The 21,443-nt window shown below is 39.9% G+C and overlaps 2 protein-coding genes across 9 annotated transcripts in view; both read right to left on the reverse strand.

The window, feature by feature from the left end:
- Window positions 1-4,195, reverse strand: part of TRIM37 (tripartite motif containing 37) — a 155,670-nt gene extending 151,475 nt beyond the window's left edge. For 2 of the 8 annotated variants that reach the window (XM_079906086.1, XM_079906084.1), the window contains exons 1-2: window positions 3,479-4,195; window positions 1,625-1,726 (exon numbers count right to left, since the gene is read on the reverse strand). In XM_079906086.1, the coding sequence (XP_079762212.1) occupies window positions 1,625-1,726; window positions 3,479-3,499 (123 nt within the window). In that variant the 5' untranslated portion in view covers window positions 3,500-4,195. The remainder of the gene's footprint in view (window positions 1-1,624; window positions 1,727-3,478) is intronic. The other 6 variants (XM_079906080.1, XM_079906079.1, XM_079906082.1 and 3 more) reach the window with 6 other exon arrangements.
- A 1,785-nt stretch (window positions 4,196-5,980) lies between these two features.
- Window positions 5,981-21,443, reverse strand: part of SKA2 (spindle and kinetochore associated complex subunit 2) — a 30,134-nt gene continuing 14,671 nt past the window's right edge. The window contains exons 3-4 of the mRNA XM_079905540.1: window positions 13,167-13,343; window positions 5,981-7,916 (exon numbers count right to left, since the gene is read on the reverse strand). Of these exons, the coding sequence (XP_079761666.1) occupies window positions 7,848-7,916; window positions 13,167-13,343 (246 nt within the window). The 3' untranslated portion in view covers window positions 5,981-7,847. The remainder of the gene's footprint in view (window positions 7,917-13,166; window positions 13,344-21,443) is intronic.

Below are 21,443 nucleotides of genomic sequence, written 5' to 3' on the forward strand. Positions count from 1 at the left end.
CCTTTTTCTTTTTTTGTTGTTGTGGACCTTTTTTTTTTTTTAATTTTTATTTTTGGCTGCGTTGAGTCTTCATTGCTGCACACGTACCCCCCCTAGTTGCAGGGGGTAGGAGCCACTCTTCGCTACGGTGTGCAGGCTTCTCACTGCAGTGGCCTCTCCCGTTGCAGAACACGGGCTCCAAGCGTGCAGGCTTCAGTAGTTGTGGCTCGCGGGCTCTAGAACACAGGCTCAGTATCTGTGGCGCAAGAGCTTCATTGCTCCATGGCATGTGGGATCATCCCGGACCAGGGCTCGAACCCGTGTCCCCTGCACTGGCAGGCGGATTCCTAACCACTGCGCCACCAGTGAAGTCCCGATGTGGGCCATTTTTAAAGTTTTTATTGAATTTGTTACAATATTACTTCTGTTTTATGTTTTGGTTTTTTGGTGGAGAGGCATGTGGGATCTTAGCTCCCCAACCAGGAATCGAACCTCCCACCCCCTGCATTGGAAGGTGAAGTCTTAACTACATTTTAGTTTCTAAATTACCTTTTAGCTTATCTCATTTAATGCCACAACCATCCTGTGAGACAGATCTTGTTATCCACATTCTATTGTTTGAGAAAACAATGCTAAGATCAAGTCTCTCAGTTTATGAGTGGGAGAACCAGCATGGTATGTAACTTAGGCCCTCTGTAGATGTGTAGTGTCAAAGAACACAGACTCTTGACCCAGGCTTCCTGGGTTCAAATCCAGCTCCATCATTTGCTAAATGTGTGACTGGAAGCAAATGATTTAAGTGTTACAGATATTACTCTTGACAAAGGGATATTTATCTTCCTCAGGCAGGAATAAGGAATCACAGAGAAATTTTGAGATGATGAGCATGTTAGATGACTCTGACTTTCTCAATAAAGGAAATAATCTACTAAGAGTCATGTGGGCCAGGCAGTTTTCAACTATGGCCTGCAGATGTGTGACTGAATCCCCACACACAACCAAAATAAGCTCTTCTGCTTTACATCTTAAGCTTCCTAATAATTTTGTTTCTGGGGTTCACCTACATTCAATTTTTAAAGCCACTGGATTATATTCATCTTTAAGGTCTCTTTTAACTATAAGATTATATGATTTTATTATGTGCCTTTTAACCCATTACTAGCTTTTTCTCTATCTTACCCATCAAACAAGTATAAACTCTCCCTCCTGAGTCTCACAGCACTTTGTGAGTGCCTCTTTAGGACACTGCACATTCTTCAATATAAACACAAAGACCGTTCTCTCAATTAGATTTAAGCTTCTGCAGGGCAGGCACTTCCATCACTTATCTTAGTATCCTCAACCCCAAACACAACGCAGGTAAGCACTTAGTAAGTACTTGTTAAATGTACAGTGATTTAATAATGTAAATATACTAAAGTTACACTGGGCTTTGGTTTCCAGACACTTCATGGCAATTATGACTTGATGATTATTCATCTCCATAGTACTGAACAATACACATTGATGGTCTCCCTATTAAGAAACAATCATTTAAGACATTTTTAAAAGGACATAAAATGTAAAATTAAAACAAGATAAAGAAAATGGCTTTTACAATACACCCTATATATACTAAATGTATGTAAAAAGAGATACAACTTACCCTGATACAGCTGAAACAACAAAGCTTGGAGCAATGAGGACACAGGCGTGCATCCCGCAATTTCTCCATACAAATGAAACATCGGAAAACATCAGCAATGCTCTGAAAATAATAGATATAAGGTTCACCAGATTACGCTACTGAATCATGAGTAAAAGGCATGCTTGCAATAATTCACCTGACAATTACATTTATTTGGGGTTGATAACATCCCAGTTTTAACTATATTCCGTATCAGGACTTGGTTAGTCAAGGTCCAGGGTACCTCAGAACATCTCCTGGGAAAAAAATGCTTCCTTTTTTCTAAGCTTCACAGTGGTTCTAGTCTAAGAAAAGAATATGGAATGCAAACACAGACATGCACAAATATTTTCACGGAAACATCAATTATAATGGCAAGAATCTGGCTATAGCCCAAACGTCAAAATATTAAGTTACAGGAGTTAACATAGACTATGATAGTCACAGAAATATTTTTGAATTGTTTAATGATCAAAAAAAACCCTTATGATGTGTGACAGTAAGGAAAAAAAAGGCAAACTGTGACTGTATGAACACTATGAACTTGTGACTTTTTCTGCAATTTCCCCAAGGGGGATGCACTGCTTTTATAATTTAAGTATAAAAAGATACATTAATGGCAGCATACTTTGATCAAGAGAGAAACAATGTAATTCAGAATCCATAAATCTGAATTTCTGCTCTGAATTTCTGCCATGCTGCTGCAACCAACTAGCTACTTATTTGAGCCTGAAATTCTGTCCGTATGGAGAATTTTGGTGGTAGCTCTATGAAGGCTTTGGGAAGAAAAAAAATACGTAAACAGAAGAAGCAGTATTATCTTTGCCAGCCTCAGATGAATCCATTTAGGCAGTATCTGACAAGAAAACAGATATAATTAAATGTAGGTTATTATATATTTTAAGTTTATTTTTACAGTACTCACATTTATTTTTACTCCATTCCAGAGGAATTAAACTCTTCTAAAACCAAGGTAAGGTTACAAAACTTTTATAATACTTTTACATGAGGAATTAAGGAGAAAATTACTCACGAGTCTAACCATGACTCTGCAGGACTAGAAAGAATCTGTGAGATGCAGACGTTGGGGGATGGGGGGTACGGCGGGGGAAAATACGACCATTGGATGAACTAGTTTCAAGTGGAGTGCCCAGGTAATATAGCTGTTCCTTATCAACGATTTAGTATTTTAGTAATTGCAAGGTTCAAGTCTTGACAATTATTATTATTATACAATTATGTCCAATAAGCAATCATTTTTAAGTTCCTAGCATTAACGTAAATACCCCAAACGTTTGAAATCATCGTTTACAAGAGTCATATATAAAAAGAATAGGTTGCTCTGGAAAACTACAGTCAAACAGGATAGTAAAATTATATCCTCAATCAACCTAGGAAGGGCAGATGTCTACAAAATGTACCGCTGGGAGGGAATGATTATCCATTCGGAGGGAGATTTGGATCCGCGCAAAAACTCGTAAGAACTGGTGGCGAGTCGCAGCGCACGTCCGTCTAAAGAATCTGCAGTTCTGCTCTGCACAGGCTGTAGTTTGCAGAAACCCTGTGGGGATGAGTACCCGTGCCAAGACATCCTGAAAACGCCAGGATACGCACCACCTGACTGCGGGTCAGAGCACAGGGCAGCCGGAGGGCTGCAAAACGAGCACGGCGTCCTCTGCACTGGGCCAGCCCCCTCCACAAAGGCAGCGGCGGGGTGGGGGGACTAGGGCAAGACGTCCTACGAGAGGGTGGACTAAGGCAAAGCGCCTCGAATAAAGAACGCTCAGCGGGTGGCGAGGGAGACTAAGCACCACCTTCCTCAAGCCCCCTCACCTCCACGCTCTGTTCATCCATTGCCTCCGGCTCTCGGCGGGGCGCTCGGCGACCCGCGGAGTCCGTGGTCTGACCTGTTAGGCGCCGGCCTGAGGTCACCAAGTCAAATCGCCGCGGAGAACAGCCGGGCGCCTACATCAGGGGTCTCCGACCACCGCCCCACCTGCGTGCCCCATCGCTTCAGGCTCGGCGCCAGCTACCCACACTTCGCCATTTTTATCCGCGCGCCAGCCCTAGGGCGCAGTGGGAGGGTGAGCGGTAGCCACAAGCTTCTTTCCTCCCGGCTGAGCGGCCCGCCAGCGACCGAGCAGGAGCCTTGCCCACGTGACGCGGGCGCGCGCCTATCAAACCGCAGCTGAAACCCGGCGGCGCTGGTCTTCCGCGACTCAGTTGCCGCTGGGAATTCGCAAACACCAACGGTAACCACGGTAGCGGAAGGTGCGCTGTGAGAAAAGGCGCGGCCCGCGTGCACGCATGCGCGCAGGCCGCAGCGCTAAGGGAGCGGACCAGCGGCGGGCGCCTAGTTCCCGCGGTGCAGGGGAGCACACGAGATTTGGCCGCTGGCTGCTGCGGAGTTGCGTGCCTTCGGCCCGTGTTAGCGCAGGCGGAGGAGGGCGCGGCGCTTGACCGCGCCCCGTTTCCCTCAGGGGAGGGGCGGCGCTCTACCCGTCTCAAACTTTCGCGCGCCAAAGGCTGGAGCCACCTGGAGGGTTTGTGGGAAATGCAGACTCCGGAGCAACACCCCTAGGTATTCGGACTCCGTGATTCTAGGGTGGGGCTCCACGAAATCGTTTTCAACAAATTCTCTCGGTGATTTGGCTGCAGGTGGCTTGTGGTCCGCACCTTGAGAAACTGTGGTGCAGAGGATTCGTGGCTAGTGCTGCTTTCTCGGGGAGCAAGCCCAGATTCTCAGGTTTTTAAGACTTCCGCCCCACGTACGGAAGCAAAGCTCCAGATTGTGAAGCTTAGAGCGGTAATTTCAGAGTCGGGAGTGGGAGGACGGGACCACGGACGGTGTAGACGTCAGACCCACACCCAACCACACTCGCCCTGCATTGCTTGGGGCTCGAGGTGAGCTATCGCCCTGAGACTGTGGAAAGTGCAAGAGTATCAGCTGTATTCAGCTTTCCCATATTGGCGTCTGCTTTCTACAGTTTTCTAGCGTAAGAAATGTTTAAAGATTGCAGAAATTGAAGGTGTGAGGCAAAGGATGTACATCAAATTCTTGAGTTTAATTTTTCCTTTCCAGTTTATTGCAAACAACTGTTACACTTAACGGAAAGTGAATGCACCTGAAAAGAATCAACAATTATCTAGGAAGAATTTCTTAAATATCAAAGCATTTGGACTTTCTTATAAGTAGTGGGCATAACAATTTTTTTTAACTCCATGAGCCATGTACAAAGATATAATTTAGGAATATTGTGCCTGAAAAAATTCTTTCAGCAAAAATTATTTATGGTCTTGGAACTACATAGAGGTGACAGTTGAACATCTTTTATACTAAAATGCCCTCAGTTGTACATTTTAATAATGGCAAATGGTTAATTTTATGGTATGTGAATTTTACCCCAATTTAAAAAGTTACTTGGGAAACACGGTACTATACTACTTGGGACTCAAAGGGTAATGAGAAGTGGTCTTTGCAACCCAGCATAGCAGAAAGCAAATAGGTAAAATTACAATGTATGATAAATATTAAAATAGGTTCTTGTACTAATAGATATATTTGCCCAAGAGCCCCAAAATGTTTAAAGATTTATTGCCATAGTTCATAACAGTGGAAAATTAGAAAACCCGTACAACTAATTAGGGGTCATTGCTTGCAAGCACTGTCAGATTCTGGCTAACTAAGCAAAAAAGGAATTTAGTTGGCAGGATGCTAAACTGCTGTGTGTCGTTGAGAAACCTGTCATGTGCTCTATTAGAATTCCTTAAGGAAAGGCTGACCTTGCCATCCTCCTTTACCCACCCTCCAAATCTCCTAATTTGTGTATTATACAGCTTAAACACCTATAAAAGAGGAACTGGTAAAAATTATGGTAAATTTATATATACAGCTGTTCAAAAGAATGATATGAAGATACCAAAAATATTTTTAAGATAAAAAAAGGGTGCAGCTGCAGTACAGTATATAGTATCAGCCTATTTTTGTTTAAAATGTTTTTTAATTTGTATACATGTAGAAACATCTAAAAAGTTGCAGTTATTTGGGAGAATAAGCATACTTATATTTTTTTAATTTCTTAAAATTAAAGTTGTGTTTAAAATACAACCTAATTAAAATTAATTTGTATCACAACTTAAGACATAAAAACACTAGTAGTCACATAGGAGAAAACAATTATCCAGATGAGAAATAAAAAAGGTCTAAATTAGGTAGTAAGAGTGAAGGTAAAGTGAAGGTTGGATACAACAAACATTTCAAAGAATTATAGATTTCAAAGAATTATAGATTATATAGAATTATAGATTTTATTAACTAAGAAGATAAAGGGATGCAAACTTTAATGCCAGCTAACAGAATAGTTGCTGTTAACAAAATAAGAAAATCTGTTAAGTATTCTGGACATGTTCAATTTGAATATTCAGGTAGAGGTTTTTATTGGAAATTTGGATCTAGGTCTAGTGAAATAAGTTATACTTGGGAATCATTCCCCAAAAGGGCAATAAATGAACCTTGGGAAATAAATGAATATATAAACAAGAGCAATTTTAAGAGGGATGAGGGGAAGAACCAACATTTAGAAGGTAACTTGTGAAGGAAGTCATAGAGGAAAAACAGTACAATCTAGTTTTTTTTCTGATTGAAAGCAAAACCCTGTAACACCAGTAACTTGTTAAGAACTCTTCATGATAACCACCATTTTTCAATATCACCATCACCATCACATCCCAGAGCCATACCATGACAGGAACTTCCTCAATATTCATTGCCTGAGTACTGAAGAAAAATAGTATCTGTTACTAAGGTGTGACTTATTTATCTGTAATTTAAAAGGGGGGGGGGGTTACTTTCTGTTCTCCAGATATTCAGAAGAGACAAGACAATTTTAACTGAAGCTACTCTTCCAACCCTGTCTGTCAGCTATTATAAGTTTGTTAATAACATAACAGAAAAAATTCTTTTAAAATTACATTAAACTATAATTCTATAACCTGTAAAACTAACATTTGATACACTTTTCCTAATCTTTCAATGCCTTGTTTTTATGACATATATAGAAATATTTATTGAAGGACTACTAAATATCAAACGCTAATACTTTACCATCTTATTGTGCTTCCAGCCATCCTGACACACACAAGTCAAGTGGTTTGCTCAGGGTCATACAGCTAGAATTTAAAACCTGTGTTTACATATCCGGTATGAGTCCAAAGCCCAATCTTGACGACAAAGCTACAATATCTGCTTCTCCTCTTACCTATTTAGCATAGCTTTAACATTTCCCAGAACATTAACAGTAATAATTTACTGGCAACCTGACCTTCTGTTGTATAGATATACCATGATTTACTTTCATATTTACTTGCCATTAGTTTTTTTCTTTTTTTTAATAGGGAAGTTGACACGCGCGCGCGCACACACAAAACAAACTGGCAAGTAGCGGTTGTCAGTGATCCTCTCATTTCAGTTTCTTAGCTTTCATATACAGTAGAATGAACAATTACAGTAATATAGACCAGAGGAGAACAAAGGTAGTATTGAAGTATAACAGGGACAATCTAAAACAGCGTTTGAAAGCAGAGCTCATGCTGCTCAACATTAGCAGGAAGAAGGAATAGGACAAAAATAAAAGTGAGGCTGTCACAGAAAAGCCAGCTTATTACTAAGTTAGGTTTTATGGGAGACTGTTAAGTCACACATTAGCAGTCTCACAAATAATGTGACCACATCTGCAATCAGAATTTTCAATAATAAAATTATATACATATATATAACATAATACAAATTTTTTTTCTATCCTTTAATTTCCAAAGCATGTTCATTCACATTTGACTGACTGGTGGTACATAATTTTCTTTTACAATAGGCCAGGACATCTGTGTTATCCTGATTATACAAAAACAGATACAAAATGGTGTTGAGACTTGCCTGAAATTACAAGACTAAGTGTATACGCATATATATTTTTAAATCTCTTTATTTCCATTCCATCCCTTTGGCTGAACATTATGAGTACAGTATCTGCCCTTCTTCTTGTATTCCCCTCTCTCGTGGAAGGCATCACTATCCAGTAACCCAAGCCAAATCTCCTTTGTCATCCCCCCACCAACAGTAATCAAATGCTAACAAGACAGCTTCCTAAATCTCTCTGGAATTGATCTCTTCCCCATTAGAGTTCCCTTTTGCAAGTCCATTTCTTCATCATAAGTCTGACATGTGAGCTCTTAATTGCTCTGCCGCAGTTTTCTCTTCTTCAGTCAGTGGCAACAGCTACAAAACAAATGACAAAATCTTTATTTCAAAATCCCTTAAAACAACAAGGTCCTACTGTATACCACAGGGAACTATATTCAATATCCTGTGATAAATCAGGATGGAAAAGAATATGAAAAAGAATGTATATATGTATATAACTGAATCACTATGCTGAAGAGCAGAAATTAACACATTGTAAATCAACTATACTTCAATAAAATTTTTTTTAATTAAAAAAATCTTTAAACACTGCTAAATTAATTTCTGCTTTGTTACACCAATAAATGTTTCCATAAGTTCATACTATGTATATAATCACAAATTTAGGAAGGCAAGGAAAAAGTACATATTGGCTATCTATATACAAGCTACTTTGATGTTTGAGTTTCCAAAGAACTTGCAATTAAATTGAAGAAACAAGACCAAGAAATCAAACAATTTAAGGACAGTAATTTAACAGAACCAAGGAAGTCACATTTGAACAGCATATTCTAAAAGTACTTTGAAAAAGAAGTGGGAACAAAAATAGTCTGGAAGTTTCTTCAGAAGTAGAGATTTGGGTTAAATTTTGAAGGATAATTAAGATGCTTTTATCTGCAAGTAATAGAGACACATTTGAAAATGGATAAATAAGAAAATGTATTATCATTGCACAATAAATACAGAAGGGCAGGTTTCAGGGCTGGTTTATGCTCAACAATGTAAGGACTCAGTTTTTTCCATCTAACAGCTCTGATATCCTTGATGGTGGCTTTATCCTCAAGCTGACAGGAAAATGGCTCTAGCGGTGCTAGGTATCACATCTGTACACAATGTTTAGAAGAAGTAAAGCTTTCTCTTCCCAGGGTTCTCTCAGCAGTGGGGAAACTCTTCCTAATTTCCTACTTTCAGACTTTCCCTCCTCATATGTCATTTGCGTTACAAACCTATTCCTGAACCAATGTTAGTTAAAGGAAAATCCATTCCCCTTGCAAATCAGGCACACCCCCTGAAGCTGAGGATAGCAGCAACTTTACCTCAGGCCTGAGCCTGAGGAATGGCACACATCTCAAGAGAGTCAGTAATCTTTTAGGCAGGAAGAGAGAACAGATGCTGAGAAAACAACCAGCAAACAGAATTCACAAAAGCAGGTAGAAGGACTACTAAACAGCAAAAGAGAAGGGGACTTCCCTGGTGGCGCAGTGGTTAAAAATCTGCCTGCCAATTCAGGGGACACGGGTTCAAGCCCTGGTCTGGGAAGATTTTCACATGCCACAGAGCAACTAAGCCCATGCGCCACAACTACTGAGCCTGCGCCTAAAGCCCACGAGCCACAACTACTGAAGCCCACCCTCTGCAACAAGAGAAGCCACCGCAATGAGAAGTCTGCGCACCGCAACGAAGAGTAGCCCCTGCTCGCCGCAACTAGAGAAAGCCCACGCTCAGCAACGAAGACCCAACGCAGCCAAAAATAAATAAGTATATAAATTTATATATTAAAAAACAAAGAAAAGCCGAAGGCAAGTTGTAAGGGGCTTTCACGGAGCACCAACAAACAGGCTAGCTGAAACATAGGGTTAATGAGGAAATAATAGGAGGTAGGACCTGAAGAATCACTCAACTAGTTACAAATCTGCTTAACTATATAGGTCATCTCTAGAGAGACTGCCAAATCTGGAACACCTCGTACCTACAGAATCAGAAGCTCTAGGGCAACACTGTCCAATAGAACTTGCTGTGATGCTGGAAATATTCTGTATCTGCACGGTCCAATCAGTAGACGAAGGACTGAATTTTTAATTTTATTTAATTACTTTTAATTTTAATTTATATAGCCACATGAGGCCATTGGACACCCCACCTGGTTTCGTTTATCAAGCCATCATTTGCCCAAAATGTTCACATGGATAAAATGAAAAACAATCATAGGCCTTACTGCAGCCCAAATAGTAACAGAATTTCCCTCTTCTGTCTCAAAAACAGGAAATGGCATTATTCTGGGAAGAGTTTGTTCTCCATGAATCCATGTTTCTCATTGTGATCTCTGAAATTCAGAGAGATTTCAGACCATCTGTTTATAAAATAAAACTTCAAAGAGGTTTTCCAGGAGTTAACTAGTCTAAAATGTGTAGAAATTTTTCTTCTTTAATACAAATGTTTCAGAGCATCGATGGAATACCATACATTCTATCTTTAATGCCTTTTTAATTTTCTGTTTATTGCTATACTTTTGTTTGGGAGGGGTTGTTTTGCTATCTTCTATTTGGAACAAGTTTAGTCCTTTTTTTTCTTTTGATGGTCACCTTTACAATTAACTATATTTAAACCTCAGTGTCTTAACAGCAACTAAAAAGATCAGGAAATTAATATGCATTCCCTTCCTTCCACCTCCTTTTCTGTTCTTACCTCCCTATTTATTTATTTATTTATTTATTTTTGCGGTACGCAGGCCTCTCACTATTTGTGGCCTCTCCCGTTGTGGAGCACAGGCTCCGGACGCGCAGGCTCAGCGGCCATGGCTCACGGGCCCAGCCACTCCACGGCATGTGGGATCTTCTCGGACTGGGGCACGAACCCGTGTCCCCTGCATCGGCAGGCGGACTCTCAACCACTGCGCCACCAGGGAAGCCCCCCTATTTATTTTTTACTATTACCAATTCAAGTTTTTTTAATTCAAATATACATTTTCTGTCCTTCCAAATGAAAAACCACTCAACTTGATAAAAATCATAGCAAGATAATAACTGAACCGTTTTACTTTGTTTGCTTTCTTTTGTTTATGAACAAAGGACCATTTGCCCTAAGTAGAGATCCCTTTCTTGTTCTTCATGTTCCCAAAATAATTTTAAAAGCCCTTTTGGTTATTTTAGAAGTTTTCAGAATCCTCAGCTCAATCTAGCCTTTGGCTTTCTTAACTATTCTCACAGTTCTGACCATATGTCTAATATACCTCTTTTTATACTTGAAATTCCTTTACACTCTGGGCTCATAGAACTATTTTTGGTTATATAACTCTCTATAGATGCCATTCCCTTTTCTTCCACATTTTGATCATAAAAATTTTCTCTTGGGCTTCGCTGGTGGTGCAGTGGTTGAGAGTCCGCCTGCCGATGCGGGGGATGTGGGTTCGTGCCCCGGTCTGGGAGGATCCCACACACCGCGGAGCGGCTGGCCCCGTGAGCCAAGGCCGGTGGGCCTCCGCGTCCGGAGCCTGTGCTCCGCAACGGGAGAGGCCACAACAGTGAGAGGCCCGCGTACTGCAAAAAAAAAAAAAAAATTCCCTTAATTTTCTACTGCTATCTCATTTTTAAACTAGTGGGTATAAGACCCACTATATTCAACATTTCCCAACTTGGCTATCATTGATTCTAAAATATGATCTCCTTTTTCAAGGTTTATAACCTGCCTTTCAGTCATTTCTCCTTATTTGTCATCATCTGATCCAAAGTGAAAACCCTTAGCTTCCTACCTTTGATATAATTATTCCTCATTTCAGATACTTCTTTTAACTAAATGAAGACTTTTATAGATATTTAAATGATTTGACATCCCCTATCACTATCATAACTACTTTTCTGTACCACTTTTTTAATCTCAGAAATATGCCATTTATTTATTGTATCTAATGGAGACAATTTTTAGTAAATATTCAAAAAATCATTTTTCTCTTTCATTTTTCTCTTTACTCACCCAAATTTATTGTGCTTCAATAAATTCATGGATTTCTATACATATATGTTGATATATACATCCAGAACTACTCTTAGTCTCTCCTTCAAGATTTGTTTCCTTAGAACAAGTTTTGTGCTTCTGTTGTCAGGCTCTGATCACATGTACAATGAAGAATATGTGACTTGATTTTATTTATAAAGGTTATTACATCTTTTTTGCATTTTATTTATTAGCAGGTGACGCCACCCATACTGTTTAAATTCCTGCTCCCTATTCCCTCTGTGCCCTTTTTAATTGCCCTCCCCTCTTCCACTATTCATTTCTCCATGACATGCATTTAAGGTGTCATTTTACGATTTTTACCCAGGCACTGTTCTCTTTTCCTCCATTGGTAACATAAAGAATTCTTGATCAAATTAACCTGGGTAATCAACCTTTGAGATCTACTCTTGCTGCAAGCCTATAATTCAAGTAACTTAAGCCATAATTTAGTTCAGACTTGGCAAATAAATACCATGTATGCTGCCCCTAGCAGCATGCCACAGCAGATAGCTTTTTTGCCATGCCCAGACACAGCTCCTTAATACAGCATTCTAAGCAGGTGTTACCAGTTAACTGATTGGAGTTAGCACCAGAAATTAAAACCTATTGGACATCTTTTGTCCAGATAATTAAATTCAACTCTATGATTCCATCTACATTAGGCTATCTTTTCTTTCAAAAGCCCTCACCTTTGCATTGTAAATGAAAATGCGAGCAAACTCTTCAATTGGCTGTTCGAGATCTCAGTGCCTAGGTCAGCAGTTCATATTCTTTTTCCTACTCCAACATATCTAAAGAGTTTTACACATCAGTGATAGAGGATTACACTAAATGAGATTCTTACAGTAAATGAGAAGAGGGTGCAGAATGGAAGAAGGGGATGAAGGTCAGGCTTACCCAAGTCCACCAACCCAACTGAAGAAAAGGAGAACTAAAAAATAGTCACTGGTATAGATGCTTTCTAGATTTCTCAGTCTCACTAGTTCTTACAGGAACCAGCAGAACTGGTAGATTTAATAAGTATTAGGAAGATTTCTCTTCTGCCATGGCTACATAATCCAAGACAGCATACCTCTTCATTAACCATGTCAAGTCCACCTGCTTATTTTAAAATAAAAGGAGGGAGACTTCCCTGGTGGTGCAGTGGCTAAGAATCCACCTGCCAATGCAGGCGACACGGGTTCGATTCCTGGTCCGGGAAGATTCCCACATGCTGCAGAGCAACTAAGCCCACGTGCCATAACTACTGAAGCCCAGGTGCCTAGAGCCCGTGCTCTGCAACAAGAGAAGCCACTGCAATAAGCCTGCGCACCACAACGAAGAGTAGCCCCGCTCACCGCATCTAGAGAAAGCCCGCGCACAGCAAAGAAGACCCAACACAGCCAAAAATAAATTAAATTTATAAAATAAAGAAGATGAGCGCTATTATACTTCAGGGAATCAGGAAAATCTCATTTCTATCAACAGTTCCAACTGCTGAATTTCAAAATGAGAGTTACTGGGGATTTATCTTTCAAAGAGAAATTCAGAATTAAAATTCTACAAATCCAACTGGTCAATTGAAAGCATTACCTTCAGGTCTGTTTGCTTTTGTAGTTCTTGTATCAAGGTCATAGTCTTATTGAAAGTAGCACAAATGCGGCTCTTAGTCTCTTTATGCTCGACAGCAATTGGTTTAAAGCGTGCATGCAAAGTTTGATATCGAGACTTTATTGCTGACAATTCCTTTAAGAGTGTAACAGGATTTTTCTACATCAGGAAAAAAATTAATATATATTAAACCTGGAAAGGAAAAATTAAGCTTCTTTTAAGAATTAAAATATATACAGCACATTCTACCATCCATTTAATAGAACACTGTATTTAATACGCAACTATGGGACAGAGGATGGGAGGAAGGAAAAAAGAGAGAAGTATAAGACCTACATCCTATTCTCAAGGAATTTAAAGCCTAGGCACAGAAATAACCCCTCCCCTGCACACACACACACACACACACACACAAAACAGCAATATTAAACAGCAAATAAGGTCACATCAGATATGTAATATTTGATGTATAGCTCACAATAATTAATTACACCATACTTCTAAAATACAGTTCTAAATGTTATTATACAGAAGGTGATTTAAGGAACTATTTTGATTTGTTGAATAAGACAACTTGAAACCACTTAGGATGAAATTCTTTTTTAATTAATTTATTTATTTTTGGCTGCATTGGGTCTTCATTGCTGCACACATGCTTTCTCTAGTTGAGGAGAGCGGGGCTACTCTTCGCTGCCGTAAGCGGGTTTCTCATTGCGCGGCTTCTCTTGTTGCAGAGCACAGGCTCTAGGCGCGCTGGTTCAGCAGTTGTGGCTCACGGTCTCTAGAGTGCAGGCTCAGTATTTGTGGCGCACAGGCTTATTTGCTTCGTGGCATGGGTGAACCTCCCGGACCAGGACTGGAACCCGTGTCCCCTGCATTGGCAGGCAGATTCTTAACTACTGCGCCACCAGGGAAGTCCTGAAATTCTTAAATACACTGTCATGGGGCTAAAGTATGTATGAGCACCAATTCACTGACCTCACTATACAAAATGCATGCCAACTCAAGCAACTATATTTATAAATTACATTAGTTTTTCAAATTCATTTTGGAATATAAACCACTATTCCATAAAAGACATTTCAACTGGGTGCTTTCTGCCACTTGGTTATTCTTTTCATTCCCTGGTGGTTTCTTAGCAAACCCTCCAATACTAGCTATTCCAAACTTTCTCCACTCCCTCCAGTTCCCATCCACCCCTTCTTGGCAAAATACCTCACCCCAACTACTTTACTGAGAAGACAGAAACCATCTAGGAGTTTCTACTCCTGCGTTTTCACTGAAAATGAAAACACTGTGGACATTCTGATCCTTACTTAGCCCCTAACACTACCACTATTTTTAAAAATAAATTAGTTTATTTATTTATTTTTGGCTGCATTCGGTCTTCTTTGCTGCACACGAGCTTTCTCTAGGGGCAGCAAGCGAGGGCTACTCTTGGTTGTGGTGCGCAGGCTTCTTATTGCTGTGGCTTCTCTTGTTGCAAGGCACAGGCTGTAGGGACACGGGCTTCAGTAGTTGCAGCACGCAGGCTCAGTAGTTGTGGCTCTCGGGCTCTAGAGCGCAGGCTCAGTAATTGTGGCGCAGGCGCCTAGTTGTTCCATGGCATGTGGGATCTTCCCGGACAAGGGCTTGAACCCGTGTACCCTGCATTGGCAGGTGGATTCTCAACCACTGTGCCACCAGGGAAGTCCCACTACCACTATTATTGTTGTGTCCTCCCCATATCCTCCAGAACCTTAAATTTCCTATATTTCAATAACCTTTTCATACCTCCCTCTATACAGACCTCAAATATATATAAATTTTCCCCATACTGAGGGGAAAATTAACTCTTCTCTTGACTCTGTTGCAATTCAAAACCAGTTTCATTTTTCTTACTCCATTTGCCACCAACCTTCTAGGTCCTATAATAATACATTTCCTAGGCCTTTTAATAATAAATAGCCCTGGGACTTCCCTGGTGGCACAGTGGTTAAGAATCCACCTGCCAATGCAGGAGACACGGGTTCAAGCCCTTGTCCGGGAAGATCCCACATGCTGTGGAGCAGCTAAGCCTGTGCGCCACAACTACTGAGCCTGCGCTCTAGAGCCTGCGAGCCACAACTACTGAGCCTGTGGGCTGCAACTACTGAAGCCCGTGCCCCTAGAGCCCGTGCCTCGCAACAAGAGAAGCCACAGCAATGAGAAGCCTGCGCACCGCAACCAAGAGTAGCCCCCGCTCACCGCAACTAGAGAAAGCTCTGCGCACAGCAACAAAGACCCAAAGCAGCCAAAAATAAATAAATAAATAATAATAATAGAAGACCCCATAGACCAGAGTCCTTTGCCAAATTATTTTAAACAATCAAAAAGTCAGACTTGCTCTATAATTTTGATATCCCTCTTTTTGCCTCTCCTTATTTCTTTCCTATTCTAATCTTCTTAAACTGAACTCTTGATTTCCACAAAACTATAGTATCTTGGTTATCTTCCCACTCTTCAAGTATCTCCTTTGTGGACCCTACCTCATGGCTATAGTCAGAGGCTCAGTTCATGGCCCTCTACTCCCCTCTTCTTTGGAGACTGATAAATAAAGATGATTCTAACAGGAATGAATAAGAACAGAAAATCTAACTTAAAGACTGTTAAAATAACTCTGCAGAGAGTGACCAAGACCTATGGCATGAAGAGTAGAAGCAGGAAAAGGACAAAAGAGACACCATAAAAAAGTTAAGAAAACTTATAGTATGTTTGATATGGGCAAAGAAATATAGATGACACCAAATGTATAGTCTGGCAAATACTGTATATTAAGATGCCTTTTGGGATATCAACTCAGTAAACACCCCAATGACACTGAGACCTGTACCCTAACCCTTCATTTCTCATAATGTATCTAGACATTCTAAGAGATTGCCAGTAGAAAAACTGGAAAATACAGTCCAAAAAATATCCTAAAAAGGAGGGGGGAAATAGACAAAATTGAAAGATAAGAAAAATAGAGGATAGATTCAGGAAGTCCAATATTTCAGTAATGGGAAAGGCCACAAAAGAGGATTTCTTTTCTTATGAATATATGGGTAAGAAAAGTGATATGACTTTAGATTCACGTGTTCCATATTTAAAGAGCCCCACCAACTGACAGCACAGTTAATGAAAAAACCTATATCATAATCATAAAATAATTATAAAATTTCACAGCATAGATAAAATATTCTTAAAGTTCCAAGACAGATAGGTGTGCTGCAGGATTTGGGGGCGGGGTGGGGGGGGATGGAAGGTATAAAATAAGAAGGAAGACAAATACAACTGATCAGGAATTAGAATGGCATCTATTTCTCAACAAGAACACTGGAAGCTAGGAAACCACAAAACCATGATTTTAAAATTAAGAGAAAATAATCTCTAACCTAGAATTCCATACTCAACCAAACCATCCATCAACTAAAGGATTAAATAAGGGTTAAGTAAATACATTTTCAAACATCTGACATCTCAAAGAGTGAAATATATGATCCAAACTAAAGGGAGTAAAACAAAGGGAATTACCAAAATTATGGTAAAGAAATTCCCAGCCATGCAGGAAGCCTGTAGAGCCAAAGGTTAGATTGGAGCAAGAGGACAGACAGCACACAAGGGATGTGGAAGAAAATGAAACTTAAGGATCATGTGATGTGTCTGACAATGTTGACAGGAGTTTAACAGTTCTGGTAGAAAAGTCTGAGGCTGAATTAATGATAAATGCATAGAAAAACTAAGAAAATTGAAGGGGAAAAAAAGAAAACAATTATTAGCTCCAGAAAAACAAGTTGCGTAAGAAAGGAAAAGCAAACATAGTATATTGCACGACTTGGATAAAAGCAATATTTGCAGAGCCATAATTACTGTGATCTGAATGTGTCCCTGCAAAGTTTATTTGTTGAAACCTAACCCCCAAGGTGATGGAATTAAGAGGTGGGATCTTTGAGAGGTGATTATGTTATGAGGGTACAGCCATCACGAATGGGATTAGTGCTCTGATAGAAGAGACCTTAGAGAGATCTTCCCCTTCTGCCATTTAAGGATACAACCAAAAGTCTGCAACCCAAAAGAAGGCCCCAGGGCTTCCCTGGTGGCGCAGTGGTTGAGAGTCCGCCTGCCGCTACAGGGGATACGGGTTCGTGCCCCGGTCTGGGAGGATCCCGCGTGCCGCGGAGCGGCTGGGCCCATGAGCCATGGCCGCTGGGCCTGCGCGTCCGGAGCCTGGGCTCCGCAACGGGAGAGGCCACAACAGTGAGAGGACCGCGTACCGCAAAAAAAAAAAAAAAAAAAAAAAAAAAGTACCCAGTCTACTATTTTGTTATAGCAGCCCCCAAAACAGACTAAGACATAATAATATAAACAAATACTGAATGATATATCCAGAAATTGTGAAGATGAGGATACTTATGGATAGTAAAGTATTTAATCTTTATCTTCAATAACAGGAAGTTATTAATAATAACAGCTAAAATATATCGCATATTCTGGACCAAACAGTTCTAAACACATTATGTATATATATAATTTTATTCTCTCTTAACCTACAAAGTAGGCAGTAATAAACCATTTTATAGACGAGGAAACTAAGTACAGAGAGGTTAAGTGACTTGCCTAAGATCACAATGCAGAGCTGGGATTTGAACTAGAATAGTATGTATCCAGGAAATCAGTAGATTTTTCAGATCAGAGGAAAAATAGCAATACAAGCATACTACTTAGAAATATAGAGGTAAATACAAGAAGATGCTGAAATAAAAGTGTGAAACAAGGAATTACTATTTGTAACTATGTACTTCTGTGACTTTTCTAATTATTTATAAAAATTAATTTGACAGAAATATAAGTTTCAGGTTGGGAGGAAAATTGATTTGAGGGTAGAGGACATCAACTGTGAGACGGCAGGGGATCAGGCAATTATAAATGATCTTTAGAATGGAGCTCAGTAGTGAATTGATCAGAGAACTGTACATATAAACCATAAGAATAACGAATTCCCCAAATGTTGATACAAATTTATAGGGGAAAAAAATGTGTTAAGAACTAATCCTGATGATCTCCCAAACTAGGAAAAAAGAAGGAATTGGTGAATAAGGTGTAAGGAATAAACAGCCATAGAGCTAAGAGTTAACGTCAATTACCCATACTACGTGTTTTGTGACAGTAACTGGGTCTAGTAAAATTGAGATGGCAATGATTAACTCAGGAAACGTGATTTTAGGACTTAGCACCACACCACAGAGGAAAACATTATTGTGCACACAGCCTGTTTTGAGTGACTGGCTTCTTGGGAGCCACCGTGTTCTTTTATTAGTGTTTGCAAACTATTCTGCACTTTATTTAATTTTGTGCCTATAACATTTCAATTCGTTTTAGGGTTTTATTTATTATAAGTGGGTGATCACTTTTGGTAGCTCACAAAAATATCCAAGAAGTGTTCTGGTTATGACAGTGCTAGTGATGAGGAAGAAGAAAAGCCAATATGTGAGCAAAAAACTAAGTCTTTTGAAAGAAACAAAAGGAAACATGCCATTAATTGTGTTACTAAATTTAAAAGAACCTACAGGACTTCCCTGGTGGCACAGTGGTTAAGAATCCGCCTGCCAATGCGGGGGACACGGGTTCGAGCCCTGGTCCAGGAAGATCCCACATGCTGCAGAGCCATATAAGCCCGTGTGCCACAACTACTAAGCCCATGTGCCACAACTACTGAAGCCCACACGCCTAGAGCCCATGCTCCCTCTGCAACAAGAGAAGCCACTGCAACGAGAAGCCCGCGCACTGCAACAAAGAGTAGCCCCTGCTCGCCACAACTAGAGAAAGCCTGCGTGCAGCAACAAAGACCCAATGCAGCCAAAAATAAATTAATTAATTAAAAAAAAAAAAAAGAGGGCTTCCCTGGTGGCGCAGTGGTTGAGAGTCCGCCTGATGATGCAGGGGACACGGGTTCGTGCCCTGGTCCAGGAAGATCCCACATGCCGCAGAGCAACTAGGCCCGTGAGCCACAACTACTGAGCCTGCATGTCTGGAGCCTTGTGCTCCACAACAAGAGAGGCCATGATAGTAAGAGGCCCACGCACCGCGATGAAGAGTGGCCCCCGCTTGCCACAACTCGAGAAAGCCCTCGCACAGAAACGAAGACCCAACATAGCAATAATTAATTAATAAACTCCTACCCCCAACATCTTCTTTAAAAAAAAAAAAAGGGCTTCCCTGGTGGCGCAGTGGTTGAGAGTCCGCCTGCCGATGCAGGGGACACGGGTTCGTGCCCCGGTCCGGGAAGATCCCACATGCCGTGGAGCTGCTGGGCCCGTGAGCCATGGCCGCTGAGCCTGCGCGTCAGGAGGCTGTGCTCCTCAACGGGAGAGGCCACGGCAGTGAGAGGCCAGCGAACCACAAAAAAAAAAAATAGTAAGATACATGGACCCCAGTGTTCATAGCAGGACTATTTACAATAGCCACGACATGAAAGCAACCTAAATGTCCATCGACAGATGAATGGATAAAGAAGATGTGGTATATGTATACAATGGAATACTACTCATCCATAAAATAGAATGAAATAATGCCATTTGCAGCAACATGGATGGATCTAGAGATTATCATACTAAGTGAAGTCAGAAAGAGAAAGACATATCATGATACCAGTTATATGTGGAATCTAAAAAAAAATGATACAAATGAACTTATTTACAAAACAGAAACAGACTCACAGTCATGGGAAACAAACTTATGGTTACCAAAGGGGAAGAGGCAGGGGAGGGATAAATTGGAAATTTGGTATTAACGGATATATACTACTGTATATAAAATAGATAACAACGACCTCCTGTATAGCACAGGGAACTATACTCAATATCTTGTAATAACCTATAATGGAAAAGAATCTGAAAAAGAATATATATATATATATGTATGTGTGTGTATGTAAAACTGAATCACTTTGCTGTACACCTGAAACACTGTAAATCAACTATATGTCAATTAAAAAAAAAACATGCTAAGTGAAAGAAACCAGACATAAAAGGCCACATATTGTATGATTCCATTTATATGAAATGTTCAGACAGCAAATCTGTAGAGTTTTCAGAGACAGAAAGTGGATTAGTAGTTGTTGGGAGCTGGCCAGGGGCAGGAGAAGTGGTTGTTAATGGGGAGAAACAGCTAATGGGTATGGGTTTCTTTTTGAGGTGATGAAAATATTCAAATATTTATTGTGATGACGGCTGTACAGTATACTAAATTACTAAAAATTCCAATGAACTAAATATACTAAAAACCACTGAACTGTATACTTTAAAAGGGTGAATTTCATGGTATGTGAATCATAAGTCAATAAAGCTGTTTAAAAAAAAAAGTTGTAGAAGAGAAAAACAACTGGAAGTGTAACTAAAATGAGAGATGGAAGGTGGAAGAAAAGGGGAAGCCCCGCATGAAATGTTTTCCACATGGTACTCGAAAGATACTGACTCAGATGAGTGCTTTGGCCAGTCAATTAGGTGGTACCACTGGACCAGAATTGGTTGGTTGTTCTTCAGTAAAAGAGAAAAGAGGAAAAGACAAAGAAAAAGTCAAGTCAGTTAAGGAGGTAGAACAGTTAAAACTGTACTCCCATAGAATCCTGGCATTCCATTATTTCATGTAAAGCAGTAAAAACTGAACATTCACAATGCTTTCCCAATTTTATATAAAATGTTATTTTAATTTGCACTTCCACTCAATTCCTCCCAAATTTTAATTGTATAAATTTTTTGAGAAACAGTAAAATACGATATTTCTTGTCTACTAGCAAATGCTATAAAAGATAAACATTAATGATTTAAGTGGTAAATTAATATTTTAAGTGCTAAATTAATTTTAGCAGACAATGCTTAAAAATTGTCTGCTTTATCTCTATAGATAGGCGTGTATACATGTAGTTATAATTTATGGCATATAAACAGATAATATTTCTAATCAACCTAAACTTAGAAATAACTAAGTACATAATTTTATGCAAAAATCACAGTTCATGTAATGAATTTAATAGTATATCATCATCTTCCTCAGAGAATATCATCACTGCTAGGATTTCTCCCCTCTTATTTAACCACTGCCCTAGAGGTATCCATATTCTCTCAGAATTTCAGAGGCTTCCATAGTGGTTTACACCTCTGGACTCAATAATTCTTATTTACGGGTTAAAAAAAAAAGAGGAGCCACAAATTTCCTTGACTATGGGTATAATCTCTCCAATATTCTGTGACCAAGTTTCCAACA

This window comes from Stenella coeruleoalba, assembly GCF_951394435.1.
Source record: "Stenella coeruleoalba genome assembly, chromosome: 19".
Classification (NCBI taxonomy): Eukaryota; Metazoa; Chordata; class Mammalia; order Artiodactyla; family Delphinidae; genus Stenella; species Stenella coeruleoalba.